At 35.3% G+C, this 18334-nt stretch overlaps 1 protein-coding gene across 2 annotated transcripts; it reads right to left on the bottom strand.

Annotated features, from left to right (window-relative positions):
• Window positions 1–1573: 1573 nt before the first annotated feature.
• LOC125668328 (evolutionarily conserved signaling intermediate in Toll pathway, mitochondrial-like) lies at window positions 1574–9861 on the bottom strand. 2 transcript variants are annotated; one of them, XM_048902308.2, is made up of 6 exons: window positions 9633–9861; window positions 9436–9530; window positions 7807–8318; window positions 6282–6505; window positions 5473–5719; window positions 1574–1874 (listed from the first exon to the last, which is right to left on the bottom strand). In XM_048902308.2, exons 2-6 carry the CDS (start codon window positions 9522–9524, stop codon window positions 1618–1620), a joined length of 1329 nt encoding a protein of 442 aa, XP_048758265.2. In that variant the 5' UTR covers window positions 9525–9530; window positions 9633–9861; the 3' UTR covers window positions 1574–1617. The 2 variants fall into 2 exon arrangements, with proteins under 2 accessions (XP_048758265.2, XP_048758266.2); XM_048902309.2 differs by lacking the exon at window positions 1574–1874 and adding an exon at window positions 3889–4982 and having other exon boundaries at window positions 9633–9839.
• Between the last annotated feature and the right edge of the window lie 8473 nt (window positions 9862–18334).

Genomic DNA, 18334 nt, shown 5'->3' with positions numbered 1-18334 from the left:
ACTGTTGTCCCCATATAAACTCCTTTAATATTGAGATGTTATTGGGTGTTTAGCGCAAGGAAATTTCATTCAAAATATATATTTTTAAATGAATCATAATATACCGTACTTAACGGAATTATGATTACCACTTGGGACACTCCAATGACCATTACGTACATGCTTCGCTCGGTCTAACGGTCACACCGTATACATATTATGGGGACAACAGCTTTACAGGATCCGCCTATTCATTGAACGCGGGAAATAAAACACAGGGCGACGTAAACTGTGTATTGTGACGTCATATTTAGCCTCAACCTTTTACAAAGCAAACAATTATAAACAACAATAATACATTCCGTATGCAATGAAAAAGGTCGTTATAAAACTAAACAAAATTAACCAATAAATTCAAAATGGTAAAATTGTAACCGTAATGTTATCGTTTATTATTATTTTAAGAAACTCATGAACTCGTTCATCTATTTAGTCGTATTACGGTTTTATATGTAATTATTTGCTAAAACCTGTTACAATGAAAATTATACTATTCACTTTGAACAAACAGAGTGTTTAAATTACGAATTGCACGTCAGAGTCGTCTATTATTTGCATTCATAAAAAAACACGAATAACTGTTGAAGCAGGTGATGAAAAAATAAATGGCGGCGCCCATATGGATCACGAAAAATTCAGTGAACGTATTTAGAGATTGCCTCTTTTTCTTTTGCTGATTTTGACTTTTTTCTTTTACATACGTGTTACCTTTAGAGCCTTGCTTCGCGGACGGGCCTTTGGCCCGTCCGAGCTTCGCTCGGTATAATTATCATTATAACAGGTTTAAGCAAATAATTACATATAAAACCGTAATACGACTAAATAGATGAACGAGTTCATGAGTTTCTTTGAATAAGAATATACGATAAAATTACGTTACATTTCACCATTTTGAATTGATTGGTTAATTTTGTTTAGTTTTATAACGGCCTTTTTCATTGCATACGGAATGTATTATTGTAGTTTGCTTTGAAAAAGAAAAAAAAGTCGAGGCTAAATGTGACGTCACAATGCATAGTTGACGTCGCCTTGCGTTTTATTTCCCGCGTTCAATGAATAGGCGGATCCTGTAAAACTGTTCTCCCCATATAAAACCCTTGAATATTGAGATGTTACTGGGTTTTTAGCGCAAGGAAAATTTCATTAAAAATATATCTTTTTAAATGAATCATAATCTACCGTACCTAACGGAATCATGATTACCACTTGGGACACTCCAATGACCATTACATGCTTCGCTCGGTCCAACGGTCACACCGTATACATATTAATCATGCTAAGGATTGTGTCATTTCAAAGCACAGTTCGCGCCACTTACAGTAAGGTCGGGATCAACATGTGTAGCGTGTCACTTGCAATAAGGTCGGGATCAACATGTGTAGCGTAGAGAACAAAATATGAAGGACTATATAATTATGGCCTCTTATCTTCTTCTGATGATGATTGATGACATCATAATTCTAAACTAGCATCCGAGATGACATCATAGGTCTAAACTAGCATCCGAGATGAAATTGAAAGATAAAAGACCACCGACAATAAGTTATTTAATATTCCTAAAAAGAAGTCCACATGTTCTCATTCTTTTTCCTCTTCTTTTAATGTTTCTTGGAGTAAAAAGTCAGCGTCCTTAATCCTAAATAACACCGGTATATGTTCTAGGGCGGGATTGGTGGTCTGTAGGAACTGGATCCAGTCCTGCAGAGACTCTTTGCTTGCGTCACTAGTAATACACATTGCATACACAGTCCCATCTTCCTGTTCATGAACCGACTTTTTAGGAGTTATGGCTGTCTGGTCTTCATCTGACAGTGGAGTGGTAAATTCGAACATACCTGTAAAATTAAATATGGATTATTTGAAAATCGACCAGTATCACGAAAAAGTCAGGGAAAATCAAAATGATAAAAGAATTGACATCCCACAACCTCCAGGAATATGTAATTACTTGTTCTACAAAATAATCTATTTGTTTTTTTTTCTTCTTCAAATTGTTGAACACCATTCAAACAGTAAAATAACATTGTTCTCAATACTTGTCATCATTAGAGTCCTTAGTTAAATTCTTAAATTTGGGGGTAGATATTAACAATGCACTACTTACAGAGTTCTGTTTGTATAACTATCTTTAAGAAGTACCATATTTGAATATATCATTACATTATTACCAAAGCATCAAATGATTTCTTTTGCTCTAATTGTGTTGATAATGCCTGTGTGCAGACAAACTGCGTTAGCACGTTATGATAATCTGTTGCGCGTTGTCAAGTTCAAGTTTGAAGTTTCATTTTTTTCTAATTCGCTGTTAACACAACATAGAGACCATATTAAACAAGCATTCAAAAACAATATCCACGCATGCACAAGTAATTCATATAAATATATATCACATTTTTGATAATAAATAAGTACAATAATAGACTATATATACATTTAACCCGGAGGGTTTACGCTCTCGATAATTAATTGTATGTACGAGGGCGAGTCAATACGTAACCAGTCTAACTTATTTCCGGTTGAGATCCACCTCTTCTTTTTCGATGTAATTGCCCTCTAGTGTGACACACATAGACCAACGGTGTTCAAATGCCATCAGCCCAGAACTGAAAAAGGCAGGGTCCTTTCCATTGACCCACTCCTCAACTGCCGTCACGACAGTCCGTCTTCGTCAGACCGGAAATGACGTCCACGGATATCCTTTTTCAAATCTGGGAATAGAAAGAAGTCTCTAGGAGCTAGGTCAGGCAAATAGGCAGGATGTGGTATTAATTCATACCCGTTTCGCTCTACAGCATCCATTGCAACTTTGCAAGTGTGGACTCTCGCGTTGTCCTGTTGCATCAAAACACCTTTAAAGATTTTACCACGGCGTTTTTCACGGATGGCGGTTCTCAGCTGGTCTGGCAAGTTTGCATAGCACACTCCAGTTATTGTACTTCTTTTGGGTAAAAAGTCCAACATAATACCGCCTTTTGCGTTCCAAAAGACTGTGGTCATCACCTTGCCAGCATATGGTTGCGTCTTGAACTTCATTGGCCTCGGGGAACCCTGGCCCTACGCACTGACAACTCTGAGCTTTGTTTTCTGGCTCATAATAATGAACCCAAGTCTCATCTACAGTCATCAGACCCAGAAGAAAATCATCATCACCTTTATCGTGATTATCTAGCCTGCGGCACATGTTCACACCTCCTGCAAGGCGCCCATAGCCACAACAAAGCTCCTAGAAGCGGTGTGTATTCACAAATAACACACACCGTGGAACACGGAGGACACAGTGGATCTCCGTGGATTTTCCACCGTGGTCTTTCCACAGAGGGGTGTATAAAACTCGTGCCGTGTACTGTAGTATAACTCTTGTTCCATTTAAAAAACAAGAGACCCTTTGGGACACAATGCTTACCTGGCCCTGCTGTTCTTCGTAGATTTTTAAAAGAATTTTTACACTCTTAATTTCCACAAAAACTTCTGATCTCATATCATGATCCAATCCTATTACCACAGGGTCAAGAATTAACCGAATTGGAATCCATACAAAATAAGGATGTATTGATAACAATATTACTAACATATCTTGCTGTTGATTTCTGGAGAAGATATTTTACAACCATGGTTTAAGTCCTGGGAGGTAAGTTACATTTGATAATAGATAAATCTTTGAAAATCTTCTCATGGTTCAAACCAACTTGAATCTGCACTACTCATGCATGAATGCATACTACTCACCACCCTGTTCTTATTGAGAAGTTTCCCAACATAGTCCCATTTAAAGCTTTGACTCTATATTGTTGCCCCCCCCCCCCCCCCCCCCCCCCCAGTACCTGAGGATGCTTGCATATTAATGTGACTAACCATGGTCCTACTGTTCTTAAAAACATTTCCCAAGCATATAATGCCATGTGTAAATATTTGATCCCCTATCAAGGTCCTACTTCACCCTCAATAGTCATGATTTAAATAAACTGAAATTTGCATTACCTGAGGGTGACTGCCAATCATCATAACTAATCATAGTATAACAGCTCAGGAGACAATTTTTTTTTTTACATACTTTTACTCTATATCCCCATGTAAAACTTTGATGGCAAATTCTAGCCCTAGGCTACCACCAATGGCCAAAAAGTGAACTCTGGACTTTCTGTCTCATTTAGATGATGCTGGGATTATTAATATGACTAATCATGGTCCTGTTGTTCTTGAGAAGATTTTAAAGATTTTTCGTACATATTCCCATGTTAATTAACTTTAATCCCCTATTGTAGCCCCACTTTACAACTGGAGGCCAAGATTTGGACAAACTTGAATTTTCATTTTGTCAGGAACCTTCCTTTCAAATTTCAACTGTTTTGGCTCAGTGGGTCTTGAGAAGAAAGTCTTTAAGGGTCACCCATTCTCTGTAAGTATAAAAGAGATGTGACAAACTACCAGAATGGATTTTGACGAAAGTTTGCACAAAGTATATCTACTTCGGTCATTTTATCATGACATCTTTAAAAATGTGATGTGGCTTGTGTTTCTATGGCAACAGGGCATCAATTTTCTTGTTATGAAATCGGCCTCAGTAAATGTTGAATTTTCATATCATAAATGTATATATTTATTTTTCATTCAAGCCCTTAATCCTATTTTATTAAGATATATATGTTGTGTGTAATTTATTTTTTAAATACTAAAATGAAATTGCTCGAATGTCATAACACAAAATAAATACCTTAAAATACCAAGAAATTAAACTGTCAGAATACTAGTGAAAATTACTTTGATTTTGTACAAAAACCCAAGATCCGATTGATTGTTCTTGCATGCATAAATGACCCCAACCTATTTTTGCCTTTTCTTTATTGTATTCCTTGGAAGGGGAGATGGCCCTGCATTGATCAAACTTAGTCCCCTTCACCCAAAGATACTGTGTGCTAAATTTGGTTGATATTGGCCCAATGGTTCTAAAAAAGAAGATGAAATTGTGAAAAGTTCACAATGCCAACATCTCCAACACTGCGGTCACCCAAAGCTGGACAAATTTTGAACAGAAAAGCTCACTTGAGCCTTTGGCTCTGGTGAGATAAAATGATTCAGAGATTTGTGAAAAGAGCAGGTGCTGCTTAACATTAGCAATTGCCCTCTCATGTCTAGGCACCATACGTAACACATTAAATCATTTTCCTTCTGACAAAATATCCACTGTCACAACATTTCTTTGTATTTCAGATGATTGTACTGCCTGTTCGTGTCTTTTCCAGTTATTTTTGATTATGTCTGACCTCCTTTTTTGCAATACAATGAATGCTCTCAAAATTTAATTACTTATCAGACTTGCATGTACCTCACCGACTACAGAAAAACACTCATGTGATTAATGATTAAGATATTTGATAGCATCTGGCATCATCATAGCGTGCCTCTGTAAAGTCTATGTTCTAAAAAGCACTGTACCTTCTGAATCCTCTTCTTCCAGAGTTTTATAATAGTCTGAGTCCTCTTCAGTTATTTCCTTCTCTTGATCAGCTTTGAGGAAAAACACTTTCTGGCAGACTTTTCTGAGATAAACATTGTGCTCCCCATCTACAATGATAGGTCGAGAGGACGGATGTCTACAAAGAAGCTCCCTCTGTTTGGGACTCTGTGCACTGGCTATAAACTTTCCACTTTCCCATCCTGGAGTATCAACCTCTTTGGAGTCCTAGTAATATAATCATATTGCCTTTAGAGTTCAAGCAATATAAGTATATTGCCTTTTGATTATCTAGCAATATGAACATATCGCCTTTAGAATTCTAGCAATATTAACATATTGCCATTAGATTCTAACAATATAAACAAATCTCCTTTGGATTCTAACAATGTAAACAATTCTAGTAATATAAACAATATTTGCCTTGAGAATTCCAATAATATTAACAATATTCCCCTTTAGAATTCTAATAATATTAACAATATTTGCCTTTAGAATTCTAATAATATTAACAATATTCGCCTTTAGAATTATAATATTAACAATATTCACATTTAGAATTCTAGCAATATCCACATATCACCAAATTGAATTCAGAATCCTTGCAGATAAATCCATTCACTTCAGAAGTGGATATATAAGGATACAAATAATTCATAAATAAAGCTAACATATATATTTATAAAGATGTTTTGGAAAAATGGGTGAAACACACTTGCATGTTAATAAATGATATGCAAGTAATTCATAAATCTACTTTTGAAGAAAATATAGCCAGTTTTCAGCTCACATTAACAACAGTGATTTTGGTCTCCAAATCGAAACTCATTCTCTTGAGAGCCAGGACAGCCAGCTGGATGGGGTCCTTAGGTGGTGGTCGAGGGATGGGCCAGGGGTTCATGTACTTAAACTTTGGCATCCAGTACAGCATCCTCAGGTAGCGTGTGAAGACTTTTGATCGCTGAGAAAATCTAGATATGATCATTCTTCCAAACTCCTCATCCGGGATAACGCCTGTTCATAAAACATGATGATTAAAGACAGTTTGTTTTGACTTACAACTTAGTGAGAAGTTAAAATTTGGGTCCAATCTATTTAGAATTGGATTAGATTTGTAAATTACATGTACACTCCTTTTACATCTTCCCAAGTCAAGGGTTTCTGATCCACAGACCACTCCTATTTGAAGCGGAGATGAGAAACCGTTGACTTGGGAAGATGCTCCTTTTATCAACTTGTGTAGAGTGGAATTTACAAGTCCCCCACTATCTTATTATATTAGATTGAATTTAGGCCATCTTCCATTAAAAAAAAAATACTAATGAATACAGCCTTGTTTTTAGGGCAGTTCAGTATTTGCTAAATTGTCACTGTCCAAGTTCAAAAATGTAAAAACTAAAAAGTGCACTAAATATAATCTAGCCATAACATTTACATAGCATGGACACAATCAAAGTACTTATTTTTAAGATATTTTCTTTTCTTATCTATTTACTAGTAGTTAAAACAAGTGTGTTCACTGAACAATAAATGTGATTGTTATAAACAATTATGTATGGAAGTGTTTGGGCTAGTTGTTTTCATACCCACTGGTCCAAAGGGGCAGTAAAAGTTTTAAATTGACCAGTAAAAAATTAAGTTGATAGCCCAAGTGAATTGTGAATGAAAATAACTATTCCTAGCCCTACATATTCATGAGATGCCTACAGTTTTCTGAGAACAAATTACAGGTATTTGACATATGACTGGTTCCCTGAAATTGACAATACAACGATTTGGATTTAGTAACACAACAAGCACTAGCTGACAATGGACTGGAAATGGCTGTGAATGAATTGAAAATTGACTCATTACAATAAGCTCATTATCATTTACACTAATGAAAAATATGTGAAAACAGCAAGGAGGGAATTTAAGAGTTGTATACAGATATTTCAGATAGAATAATTCAATCATAATGCACAATATGTGAAAATTGGCCATTTATCACATATTAAGTCTCATAACTCTTGTAAATAATCACTATGATTTTGACAAGCAACATGATTCAAGGATGACAACAAATATTCACATGATGCCATGTTATTATAGATTAATATTTTAGTCCCACACATATGTGCACAGACAGATGGACATACAGAGATTGGGGGGGGCGGGGTGGGGGGGGGTGGGGGGGGGGGGGGACTATAGGGCTGAACTCCCACATCTTCGTTGCAGGGCCCTATCATTAATATGTTGAGACAAAATCAATGAGTCAAATTTATGTCTTCTCAAATACAGTGAAAAAAGATGATAATACAGAATATATCACATACCATGTTCAAACATTTTCGTTAAAACTAGTAGTGCAGAATCTTGTTGTCGTGGGAAAGGTGTAAACTCAGCAGCAATTTTTGACGTTGGTAAATACTTTCCCTCAGGGAATATGCTGAATATCATTTTGTAAACGTCCAGGTTATATTGTAAGTTATACTCCTCCAACTTGTCCAGTGCTAGTTCACCAAACTCTATATGCCCTCGCATATATAGTCCTGCATTCAGTTTATAAATCTGGATAGCAGTTTTAAATGTTTCTTCCGTCTTTTCACCACTCTGCTCCACCTGTTTGAAAATTCTATTCACAAACCTCTCTGTGTTACTCTCAAATGAAGGCACGTGGATTTTATACGGAAGTTTGGCCACTTTGTCCAGTTCGTTTACTTTCTCCTCCACAAGTTTGGCGTCTATTTCTGCATCCTCCTCTTTGCCTCCTTTGTTTTTTTTCTCTTTTGGTTTCATGAATCTCTTGTAGAACATGACTGGGGCTGTCTGATGATAATTCTTCACACTGTTTAAATGTAACACAAAGCTGAATGAAGGAGAGGAAAATTCTACAGTAAGTTTAACCTTGATCAATAGTAAACTGTAGTGAACACTTTTAAAAAGTAATAAATAACTTAGTTAAACTGTAATGTATATAGTTTACAACGCTAAACTATACTTGTGATAATAGAGTTTACCTGAGAGATATCCATGTAGTAAGTTAGTTGGTTTATATTTGTAGTAATTCTAGACTAGCTAATGGAGACTTTGACAATAATACTAGTCCTGTTGGTTTGAATGTATGTTATTGTAATATAACTACAAAAGAATCGGGCACAAGTTCTAACGACCGTCCTTTCCCTATATACACATAACAAAGTCCTGTTAGTCCCCGGCTTAGACGATTGTAAAGTCTTGTAATTTGATAAAATGAAAGTATTTCAAGCACAACGCAGAATATAAGGATGTAGAAAAGACTGGAAATCCGAAATGCATTATAATAGAATGTCATCTTAAAACAAATTCTTACAGTCCTCTGTTGGGGGCCTATATGGCAGTCACAATTAAATTGAGCAATACTAGTAACCTATATAAGTTACTCATCCTGTGGAATACTGCCCCAAAACAAGCCAATCCCAGTGAATGAATGTTGATCAGGACTTCAGGATTTTCATAGCAGCAATTACAGATAAATAGAAATTAGGTCTATACATGCACTCAAAAGAGGAGGGGTGAACTCAATTGGTGGACTACACTACACACACTCAGTGTTCAAAATTAACCATAGACCGAGTCTATGTCAAATGACACTGGTCTATGCCAATTGTAACCAAGATAGACCGAATTGTCTACATGGTCCATGTCGATTTTCTAGGTTTAAAGCAATAGTTATCCCAAAGGACCCTGGTCAGTCGTCGTCTGATAAATGTTATAAGGAAAGGAGGACATTATTATGGAAATGGAAAGAAAATATGCTTTCTAAGTACATCAGAAGTAAATAACAATGTTTTAAATTTGTGGGATGTTTTTTTTTCAACATTGTAGTCTATGCCAATACAATAAGGTCTATGTCATCTTGTTTTGGCATAGACCCGTGGTCTAAACCAAGTTTTAAACCAATTTCGAACACTGCTGACCCTTACCTTGCCTTGGAAGCAAGACGTATTCTGTTCGCAGGAAGACGAACATCCAATAGATTACGTAAACACACCGAAATCAGCCTCTGTGTCATGTTTACCTACAAATACATTATCTACTTTAAAAGAGATTACAGTCACACGCATCCTCATTTATCAATAAATCCAATGTTTGTGTAATCCAGCATTCTGATGATGTTCACCTTCGATTTGCATTGAGGAAATTCGGTCAGAACTATCAAGCAAGGTTTACGATCAATATAACAACTTTGCAAAGTGATCCGTTGTATAATTAATTTTCATTTATTTGCTTTACATTTTGCAATTACGACTGAAAATGGTTTCTATACTACAAATATCAACGTCAACAAAACCATGTGAACTGACAAAGTTTGGCTAATAAGCGGAAGTAGAAGGCCGGTGTAATGTCCTGATTGACCTGATGGGTAATAATTCTATATACGCTAAATCATATTTTTAAAATATGATATTTTAAGATTTCTTCTGATCAAATATACTTTTTCTTAGAATAAGGATGAAAAATTACATGCCTTTTAATGCATCATAATTTCTCATTTTCAAACCCGGGGTGTAATTGTCCTTAAATTACGGGACATTTCTTCAAAAAATGGTATAATTTTACGATGTTTAATGCACCCAAACTAATTGTTTTTATGAGTTGGTATATATCTTATGATATTCATTAATTGTCTTAAATTTTCATTATTTTAGGGTTAAACTAAACAAAGGATATAATGTATCAGAATGGCCTGATGAGAGCAATGTCCTGATGCAGGGGCGGATCCAGGAATTGCTGTTACGGGGGGCGCCACTTTATGAGGCAGGGGCTCTGGGTCCAGGGCAAAGCCCTGGTGGGGGCCCAGGGGGCGAAGACCCCGGAAGCTCCTAGATTTTATAAGGCTTGAAATATGTCTCCTAGTTAAGTCATTTGTACTATTTTCTATCATTTTTGATAAGGTGAAATTAGTAAAATGACGCAAATTTTAAGGGTTTTTGGAAAAAATTAAATTCTCCAAATAAAGTAATTCAAGAAATCAAAAGATTTTGTCATTTATTGCTCCGGGAGTGGAAGAAATTATTGCTTCTTTTATTGTTTAGTACATTTTTCTTAACAAGATACCACAATTTACTTTAAATTTGAAAATTTTAGGGGGGGGGGGGGGGCGCCCCCCTTAAATCCGCCACTGTGGGTGGGCTGTTTTATATTGTTTTCAAAGGTTCTTTTGATGATGTTTGTTTTCATATTGAATATTTTCACAAACATGCATTTATCAAAATTATATATTTTAAAGAAAATATTCATAAATTAATGAATTAAATGCTTATATTTGTTAATTTAGGCTTATATTAACTATGAATATAAAACCCTGACTGTTATCATGTGAATAAATGTTGTTTAAAAACTTTTTAAAAAAAATTTATATTAAATGAGAAATAAAATTTAAAATGAAATAGTTGTTCTTTCTTATAACTTGCTTTGTCATTGGTTTAAAGTATATTTATTAAACTATATTTATTAAATGAAGCATTACATGTACATGAAACATACAAACAGATGCATGCAAAATTAAGGTATTCAATGTATAATGACAATATTTCACATCTAATAAATGGATGGTGGAATATTTGTAATCTTGGTATCATTTTGAAGGGTCCATCAAATAAAAATAATCCACCATAGGAATTTTCAAAATTTTGTTTACTGCCTGATTTATTTCACCTAGAATTTAACATTGAAGTATATGGGAAAAACATGTTTTATTACAATATTTTAAAAACAAATTATATTTTCATAATTATCTCTTGGTAGAAAGTTACATATACTTTCTTTTTATGAAAATATGAAATAAAATTAATCATTGACCATACACATTTTTAGAAAATTAGATTTTTATTATTTTTACAAAGGGCAGACAACTCTTCCAAAAAGTCTTAAGTGCAAAAAGGTCAGCTTCTAATCATTTACCAGTCATGTGAATTTCATCTGCTTCACTTTCATCATTATTTAACAATAAACTTTTATGTTGATCTAAATCCTTCAAAATTGTTCATTATCCTTTCATTATACATGGAATACCTTAACAGGATTCGGAAACAAGTGCTAGCACTTATATAAGTCCGTCTCCTATTTTACATTAATAAATCAGAATCGTGTTATGGTTATGGCAATAACATACAATTATGTGATTCGTCATTTACATGTACATACAAAATAATGATAAAACAATGGTGATAATGTGTGATGGGGTTGTGTGAATATTTCAACATCATTTTGAACATATACAAAAGGCAAATATTAGAATGCAAGCGAAAGTATTGCTGATATATCAGGTTTTATAGGGTACAGCAAATCTTTTACTTTGTGTAATAAATTTATGCACTGATTGAAATATAGTTATGTTTTCAGATACTGATAAGTGTGAATTTCCAAAAAGCAGAGTATTTGTGTTAATGTTACACAATTGTGTTAGATTTAAAAGATACCTGGCCCTGAGTTGATGGTACAATGGGCATTCTAAGAGATAATGTTTGCTGTCTTCTACTTCACCACATAAGCATAAAGGACTGTCGACAATATTTTTTGTGAATAAATGATACTTTAATGAACTGGAATCCATTCGTAGACGTGCATGTAAAATCTGAGCTTGTCGTGAACCTGTGAGAAAGTATGGCGGAGGGGATTTAATATTTATGTTTAAATGCCTTTTGAGATTTGATATTAAGGGTTTGTTTTTCACATCGTCAGGAAGACTATTCCACAGAGAGATACTACTGGGTAGAAGTGAATTTTTGTATTGCGTGGTTTTACATTTGGTTTGTAAAATATTGTCAGTTTGTCTTGTGTTATGCGAGTGAGATTCATATATTTTGGGAGGAACAAGATTACATAAGTACTCGGGAACTAGGCCGTGGACCATTTTGTGAAATTGGATAATTTTATGTTTTTTCCTTCTGCTTTCAAGTGGTTCCCAACCCAATTCTTTGTAAAGATTAAGTATATTTGTAAGTTTTGTACCCCCACTTATGATTCTGACTGCTTCTTGATTAAGATGTTCGATTTTATGACCAAGTTCAGTAGAAATATTATCCCATATTATGTCAGCATATTCAAGAATAGGTCTGATAAAATAAAAATAAAACTTCTCTAATGATTTCCTATCTAATATATGACAAATTTTCCGTAGCATATTTAATCTAACAGAAGCTTTGGAGAGAACTGTATGAACATGAAATTACCATGACCCATTTTGGGAAAATGTAACGCCTAGATGCTTATGACATTCAACATTTTTTATGACACAATTGTTAAAGAACAAATCCGGGTGAGTAGTTTGTGTACGTTTGTTGCTTATTATTAATGATTCTGTTTTAGAGGGATTGAAGTTAACGAGCCATTTCCTAGACCACAAATGAATCTTTTGAAGATCGCAGTTAAGGGTATCACTAGCTCTTTGCGGGTTGTCAACGACAATATATAGAGTAGTATCGTCAGCAAATAATCTAATGGTACATTTTATGTCAAGGACAATGTTATTAACGTAAATGAGAAATAGTAGAGGTACTAAAACTGAACCTTGTGGAACTCCAGCATTAATTTTAACCCATTTAGATGTTTTGGAGTTGATAACTACCCTTTGTCTTCTATTGGATATATAGTCTTCTAACCAAGATAAAACTTTACCCGAGAAACCTGTCTGATGTAATTTGAATATTAATCCCCGATGCCAGACCCTATCGAATGCTTTACTGATATCGCAAAAGACTGCTCTTACTTCTTTTCCCTGGTCAATAGCTTTACCAATATCGTTAGAAATATCCAAAAGTTGATTCACAGTGGAATCGCCTTTAATAAAACCCGACTGATTCTTGCAAAGGATTTGGTTTTCGTATATATAACTGATCATATGATTATAAACACATTTTTCCATTACCTTCCCAATTATACTAATTGAAGAAATTGGCCTGCAATTGGTTATTTCGTTTTTACAATCTTTTTTATGAATTGGAATAACATTTGCTTTTTTCCACATATCTGGATAGACTGAAGAGGTTATTGATTTGTTGAAAATTATTGCTAAGGGATAGTTCAAAATTCTAGAAGCTTCTTTTAGTATTCTTGGGTTAATGAGGTCTGGACCTATGGCTTTGCTTGTGTCTAAGGAAGGATAGCTTCTATCCCAGCTCTGGAGATCTGTATATTACACAGATAGTTTTTGTTTGGATTAAAGTCAGAATGATGAGGTAAACTTGACGATGATTTGTCTACTTGAAACTGTTTGGAGAAGAAATGATTGAATATTGTAGCCTTTTCAAAGTCGTTGTCGTATGTAATACCATTATATAGTGTATGGGAGGAATGCCAGTATGAGAAGAATTATTATTTGTAAGAGTATTGATTGTTTTCCACCATTTAGCTGAATTGTGCTGAGTAAGTAAGTTTTTTGACATTTTGTGCGTATAATCATCTCGCGATTTCCTTATGGAAGCAACACACATATTGCGTAGTTTTCTAAATTTGGACCATGCCTCGTCGGTTTTCGTTTTCTTAGCATGCTTATGTATACGTTTTCGTTGACGGATTTATTGTCTAATTTTGGTTGTCATCCAGGGTGGATCTGCTTGTCTTATAGTTACTGTTTTGTTCGGAAATGTGTAAGAACGGTTTCATTGAATTTAATAACGCATGTATTTACATCACTTTCCCGAAATAAATCGTCCCACCTTACGTTAGACAATTTTCCCCTGTAAATATCATAGTTTCCATTGTCAAATAACCATATGTTTCTTTTGAAACACCTTGTATTACGGTCCGTGATACTGAGAATTCCGCAAGTCGGACAATGTTACCTAAAGTATTGGTTAAGAAAACAGTCACTCACGTAGGCTTTATGTACCATAGAGGTGTCACTTACCATAATTATGTCAATTAAAGAGTGGGGATATTCGATGTAATGGGTTGGCTCGTTTATAAGTTGAGTCAGATTATAAGTACACATACTATTTTGTATACACTTGGTTATTTCTACAAATTACACAAAATTTCCCAATCAGGGGTACAAAAATTAAGAGAAAAGAAGAAGAGGAAATGAGAAAAATCGCGCAAGGAAAAAAAATATTTCTTTAAATATATGGAACTACAATTGACTAAGTTCATTTTGATTGGACAATTACCGGTGTGATACCTAGAGTGAGCTAGCCTCCCCCCTGCGGAAGTCTGGCTCTATAGTGAGCCTCCCCCTGAAGTCTGGCTCTAGAGTAAGCCCCCCCCCCCCCCCCCCAGCAGAATTGCTCTAGAATAAATCTTACCCCCAGGGGGAAGACTCTCTCTCTCTCTCTCTCTCTCTCTCTCTCGTTCTCTCTCTCTCTCTCTCTCTCTCTCTCTCTCTCTCTCTTAAAGTTAGAGATAACTTCTAGTGTAAAAATGGTGGAAAAGTTTGTTCAAAGAGGTAATTGGGGTAACATTATCAAGTTACCGAGAGGTTAAATCCAGTCTAGCTCACATATTTTATCAATTTATTTTCTTTGTTTTTTTGTTTGTTTTTTGGTTTTTTTTGTTTTGTTACCTGTGTATACACATCACATACAGTAAACGCAAAATCTTCCCCCGGGATTGCAGCCATCATGTTAAGATTCGCTTTGGTGGGCTTCCGGTTTAGGGAGAATTTCTTAAGTATTCAAACTAATTAAAAATATTGGAAAGCGATATATCTTTCTCTTTGAGAGATATCTCTTTTTCAACGATTAAATAGGTATCTCTTATACTTTGGGAGATATCTCTTTATGTGAAGGAAATATCTCTCAAAGTAACAGATATATCTCTCAGAGTAAGAGATATCTCTCATAGTAAAAGAGATATCTCTCTAATTGAAAGAGATATAAATGTAAGAGATATCTCTAAAAGTAAAAGAGATATCTCTCTAAGTGAAAGAGATATATCTCTAAGTGAAAGAGATATCTCTTATTTAGAGAGATATCTCTTAAAAGTAAGAGATATCTCTCATTTTAAAGAGATGTCTCTTTAAAATAAGAGATCATTTGATTTAAAGAGATATCATTTTTCGAAAAAATAGCAAGGGCTTGCAATAAATACATGTAAGTTTTAAAATGATATTTTGGGAGAAAAATCCACTATATATTCCCGCCAAAATTACCCGATAAAAAGTATTTCTATCTGACAGTGCCCTGTCAATTCTAAACAACCTGACATTATGAAACATTATGTAAGAGACATCAATGGATATTGATTGAATGTATCTTGTTTAAAACGTCCGGCCTCTCGAGAATGTTTCACTCCTATGGAGACGTCACAAAGACCAGTGAAGAGTCTCAATTTAGGCCTATGCTTGGCGCTTACAGCACGGGGCATCCGTTTTTAAGGTCATCTCCGAGGGACCCTTGACATTCACATCTGATGCCGAGCGTTTGACGATGGAACTGCCACTACCTGTTTTAACGACTTCGGTCTGTCACAGCCGGGATTTGAACCCCGACCTTCCGTATGCGGGGCGAACGCCGCTTTACCTGTAGACAACCGCGGTGGTCACATCAATGGACAGGGAGGGACATTAGTATATATATGTTCCAGTCATCGCATGGCGTGGGTGCCGAGCATAGGCCTAAATTTTGCAGCCCTAGCCTTCACCGGTAATGGTGACGTCTCAATATGAGTGAAAAAGTGGAATGTTAAACAATATACAATTAATCAATCTATCATTTAAAGATATCATTCAAACACCAGTAATATGTGATTTGGTGTCCTTGCATCTTCTGAACTCAAAGACGAAAGAGGTCTATTTTTCATTGCTCAAGTTCAAAGGATATTCATAATTATATCATCCCAAAATCATCTCTTTTGACTATCTAATATCAAAACACAAGTACGGAAGTATTTTAGGGCCGCAGCAGTATCTTATTTTAGGTTGTTATAACAAATTAGTAATTTGTTATAACAGATTATCAATTTGTTATTGCAAGTTACTAAATTGCTCTTTAAAATCATTAATTTAACAAGAGGCCCACATGCTTTTTTGGTAACCAGCTGAGCATTAGTTAAAAGTATCATTACTGCAAACGGCTATGAAATCGATACTAATTTTCCTGGTTGCATATCTAAGCTACATATATGTAATTTCTATTCATATTATATTTAGCGTTTGAAGATTAGCTCAGACTCAGGCCATCTTTAAGGCCCATGAACCTCTTGTTTTGCTTTATTGCCACTTTAGTTATACTGTGAATAATTGTAAAGTTCCTTAAAAGCATTCTAATACATGGTGCTAGATCTGATATTGAGCACATAACCTTAAGTTTGCAGAAAACCCATTTTGAAAATGTATGCATGTTCTTGATTGAAAAGTTCTTGTACCGGTAGTATTTCACATTTTTTCTTTAAAAATATTTATGAATAAATATACCTCCCCTTCCTAGAAAGGGGGCATATTGTTTTAGTGTGAATTTTTCATCTTCTTCCGTTTCTCGTACTAGGTTTGTCCGGGCCATAGCTTTTTTGTCTTTTGACATAGACCTTTGATATGTGGTGACTATATGGAGAGAAAATTCACGATTGTCTATTATGATGTCTTATCATTGATATTGATAATCTGTTAAATTTATTATAACAGATTAATAATTTGTTATTATTATTATTGTTATAACAAATGACTAATTTGTTATAACAAACTAAAAAAAAAGATACTGCTGCGGCCCTAATATGCTTTCGTACGTACTTCTGTCACGGAGAATCTTGTTTGTAATAGGTATAATCCGGAAATATCTGTGTTACAGACTCAAATGGGACAGGCATAAAATGAGAGAGAGAGAGAGAGAGAGAGAGAGAGAGAGAGAGAGAGAGAGAGAGAGAGAGAGAGAAGAGATGTATGCAAAGGGCGATAACTCCTAACAAAATTGGACTTAAATTGCGAGAAGGGTCGACTTTTACAGTCAACGGCTGACTTGGACATTTAATTAAGGAGGTATGCTACACCAGAGAAATTTGATGTAGATGAAAAGTGGAGGATATGTACAACAATATTTTGAAGTTGAAAATTTTCAAATTTACTTTGTCAAAAAATACAGTTTTAGAAGAAAGTAATCTGGAAAAAAATTTAATATCCCTGCTGGACTCGAACCTGCGACCTGTTCAGCAATCGGTATTCTAACTTACTGAGCTACACGGCTAGGTATTTAAATGGAAGAGGAAAGTCAAATATTGCTGATATCGATTTTTTCATCCATGTTTTTAAAGAAGTCGACCATTATGACGATGTAGAGTACAACCTTAATTAAACCTGCGTATTGTACGGAAGCACGATATCGTTAAATATATGTAATAGTGAATTGCTGGCATATATAGTGTGGCGGACAGTATACAGGGAACTTCTACTGTCTCGCTCTTGAGTTAGCTTTTCTTGTGATTTCTCTTGATCACACAAATTAAGCAAAGCCGACCGTGTTAAAACCGCTGCACATTACAAAATGGTGGCAACGTTGTGACTCTGGTGTTTGGCGGGAGGCCTGCTTCAGGTAGAGTATCTTTGGAACTCTGGGATTTTATGTCCATATGCGGACGTGGTTTCATCCGGGGACAACGGCGGATGTCGCTGCTGAAGAGGTGCCAAACAATCAGAGAAAACCCATGCTAAGCTTCGGGACGAAGCTTCCCTGAGCAGGGAGGAGTGTAAAGACAGTGTGTAGGGAACTTCTACGGCCTGGCTAGTGAGCTAGCTTTCCTAGTGATGTGGCAGTATCTCTCTAAGCAACGGCAAGCGTGTTCAGAACGCTGCACATTACAATATTATTATGGTAGGCCTGTTACGTTTCAAACCACTTGAACTTCTTTCATAATTATCAAAAAATAAGAACACAAGCTATTAATTCATTTGAA

The sequence above is a fragment of the Ostrea edulis genome, chromosome 4 (genome assembly GCF_947568905.1).
Source record: "Ostrea edulis chromosome 4, xbOstEdul1.1, whole genome shotgun sequence".
Taxonomy (NCBI): domain Eukaryota; kingdom Metazoa; phylum Mollusca; class Bivalvia; order Ostreida; family Ostreidae; genus Ostrea; species Ostrea edulis.
The sequence above is the reverse complement of the archived record's forward strand: the minus strand, read 5'-3'. Positions and strand labels throughout refer to the sequence as shown.

Coding starts and splice junctions, on each gene's coding strand:
- LOC125668328 (XM_048902308.2), bottom strand. CDS start 9,524: ATGACACAGAGGCTGATTTCGGTGTGTTTACGTAATCTATTGGATGTT. Junction 8,319..9,435: donor CGTCTTGCTTCCAAGGCAAG/GTAAGGGTCAGC, acceptor ACATTTAAACAG/TGTGAAGAATTATCATCAGA. Junction 6,506..7,806: donor AACGAAAATGTTTGAACATG/GTATGTGATATA, acceptor TTTTATGAACAG/GCGTTATCCCGGATGAGGAG.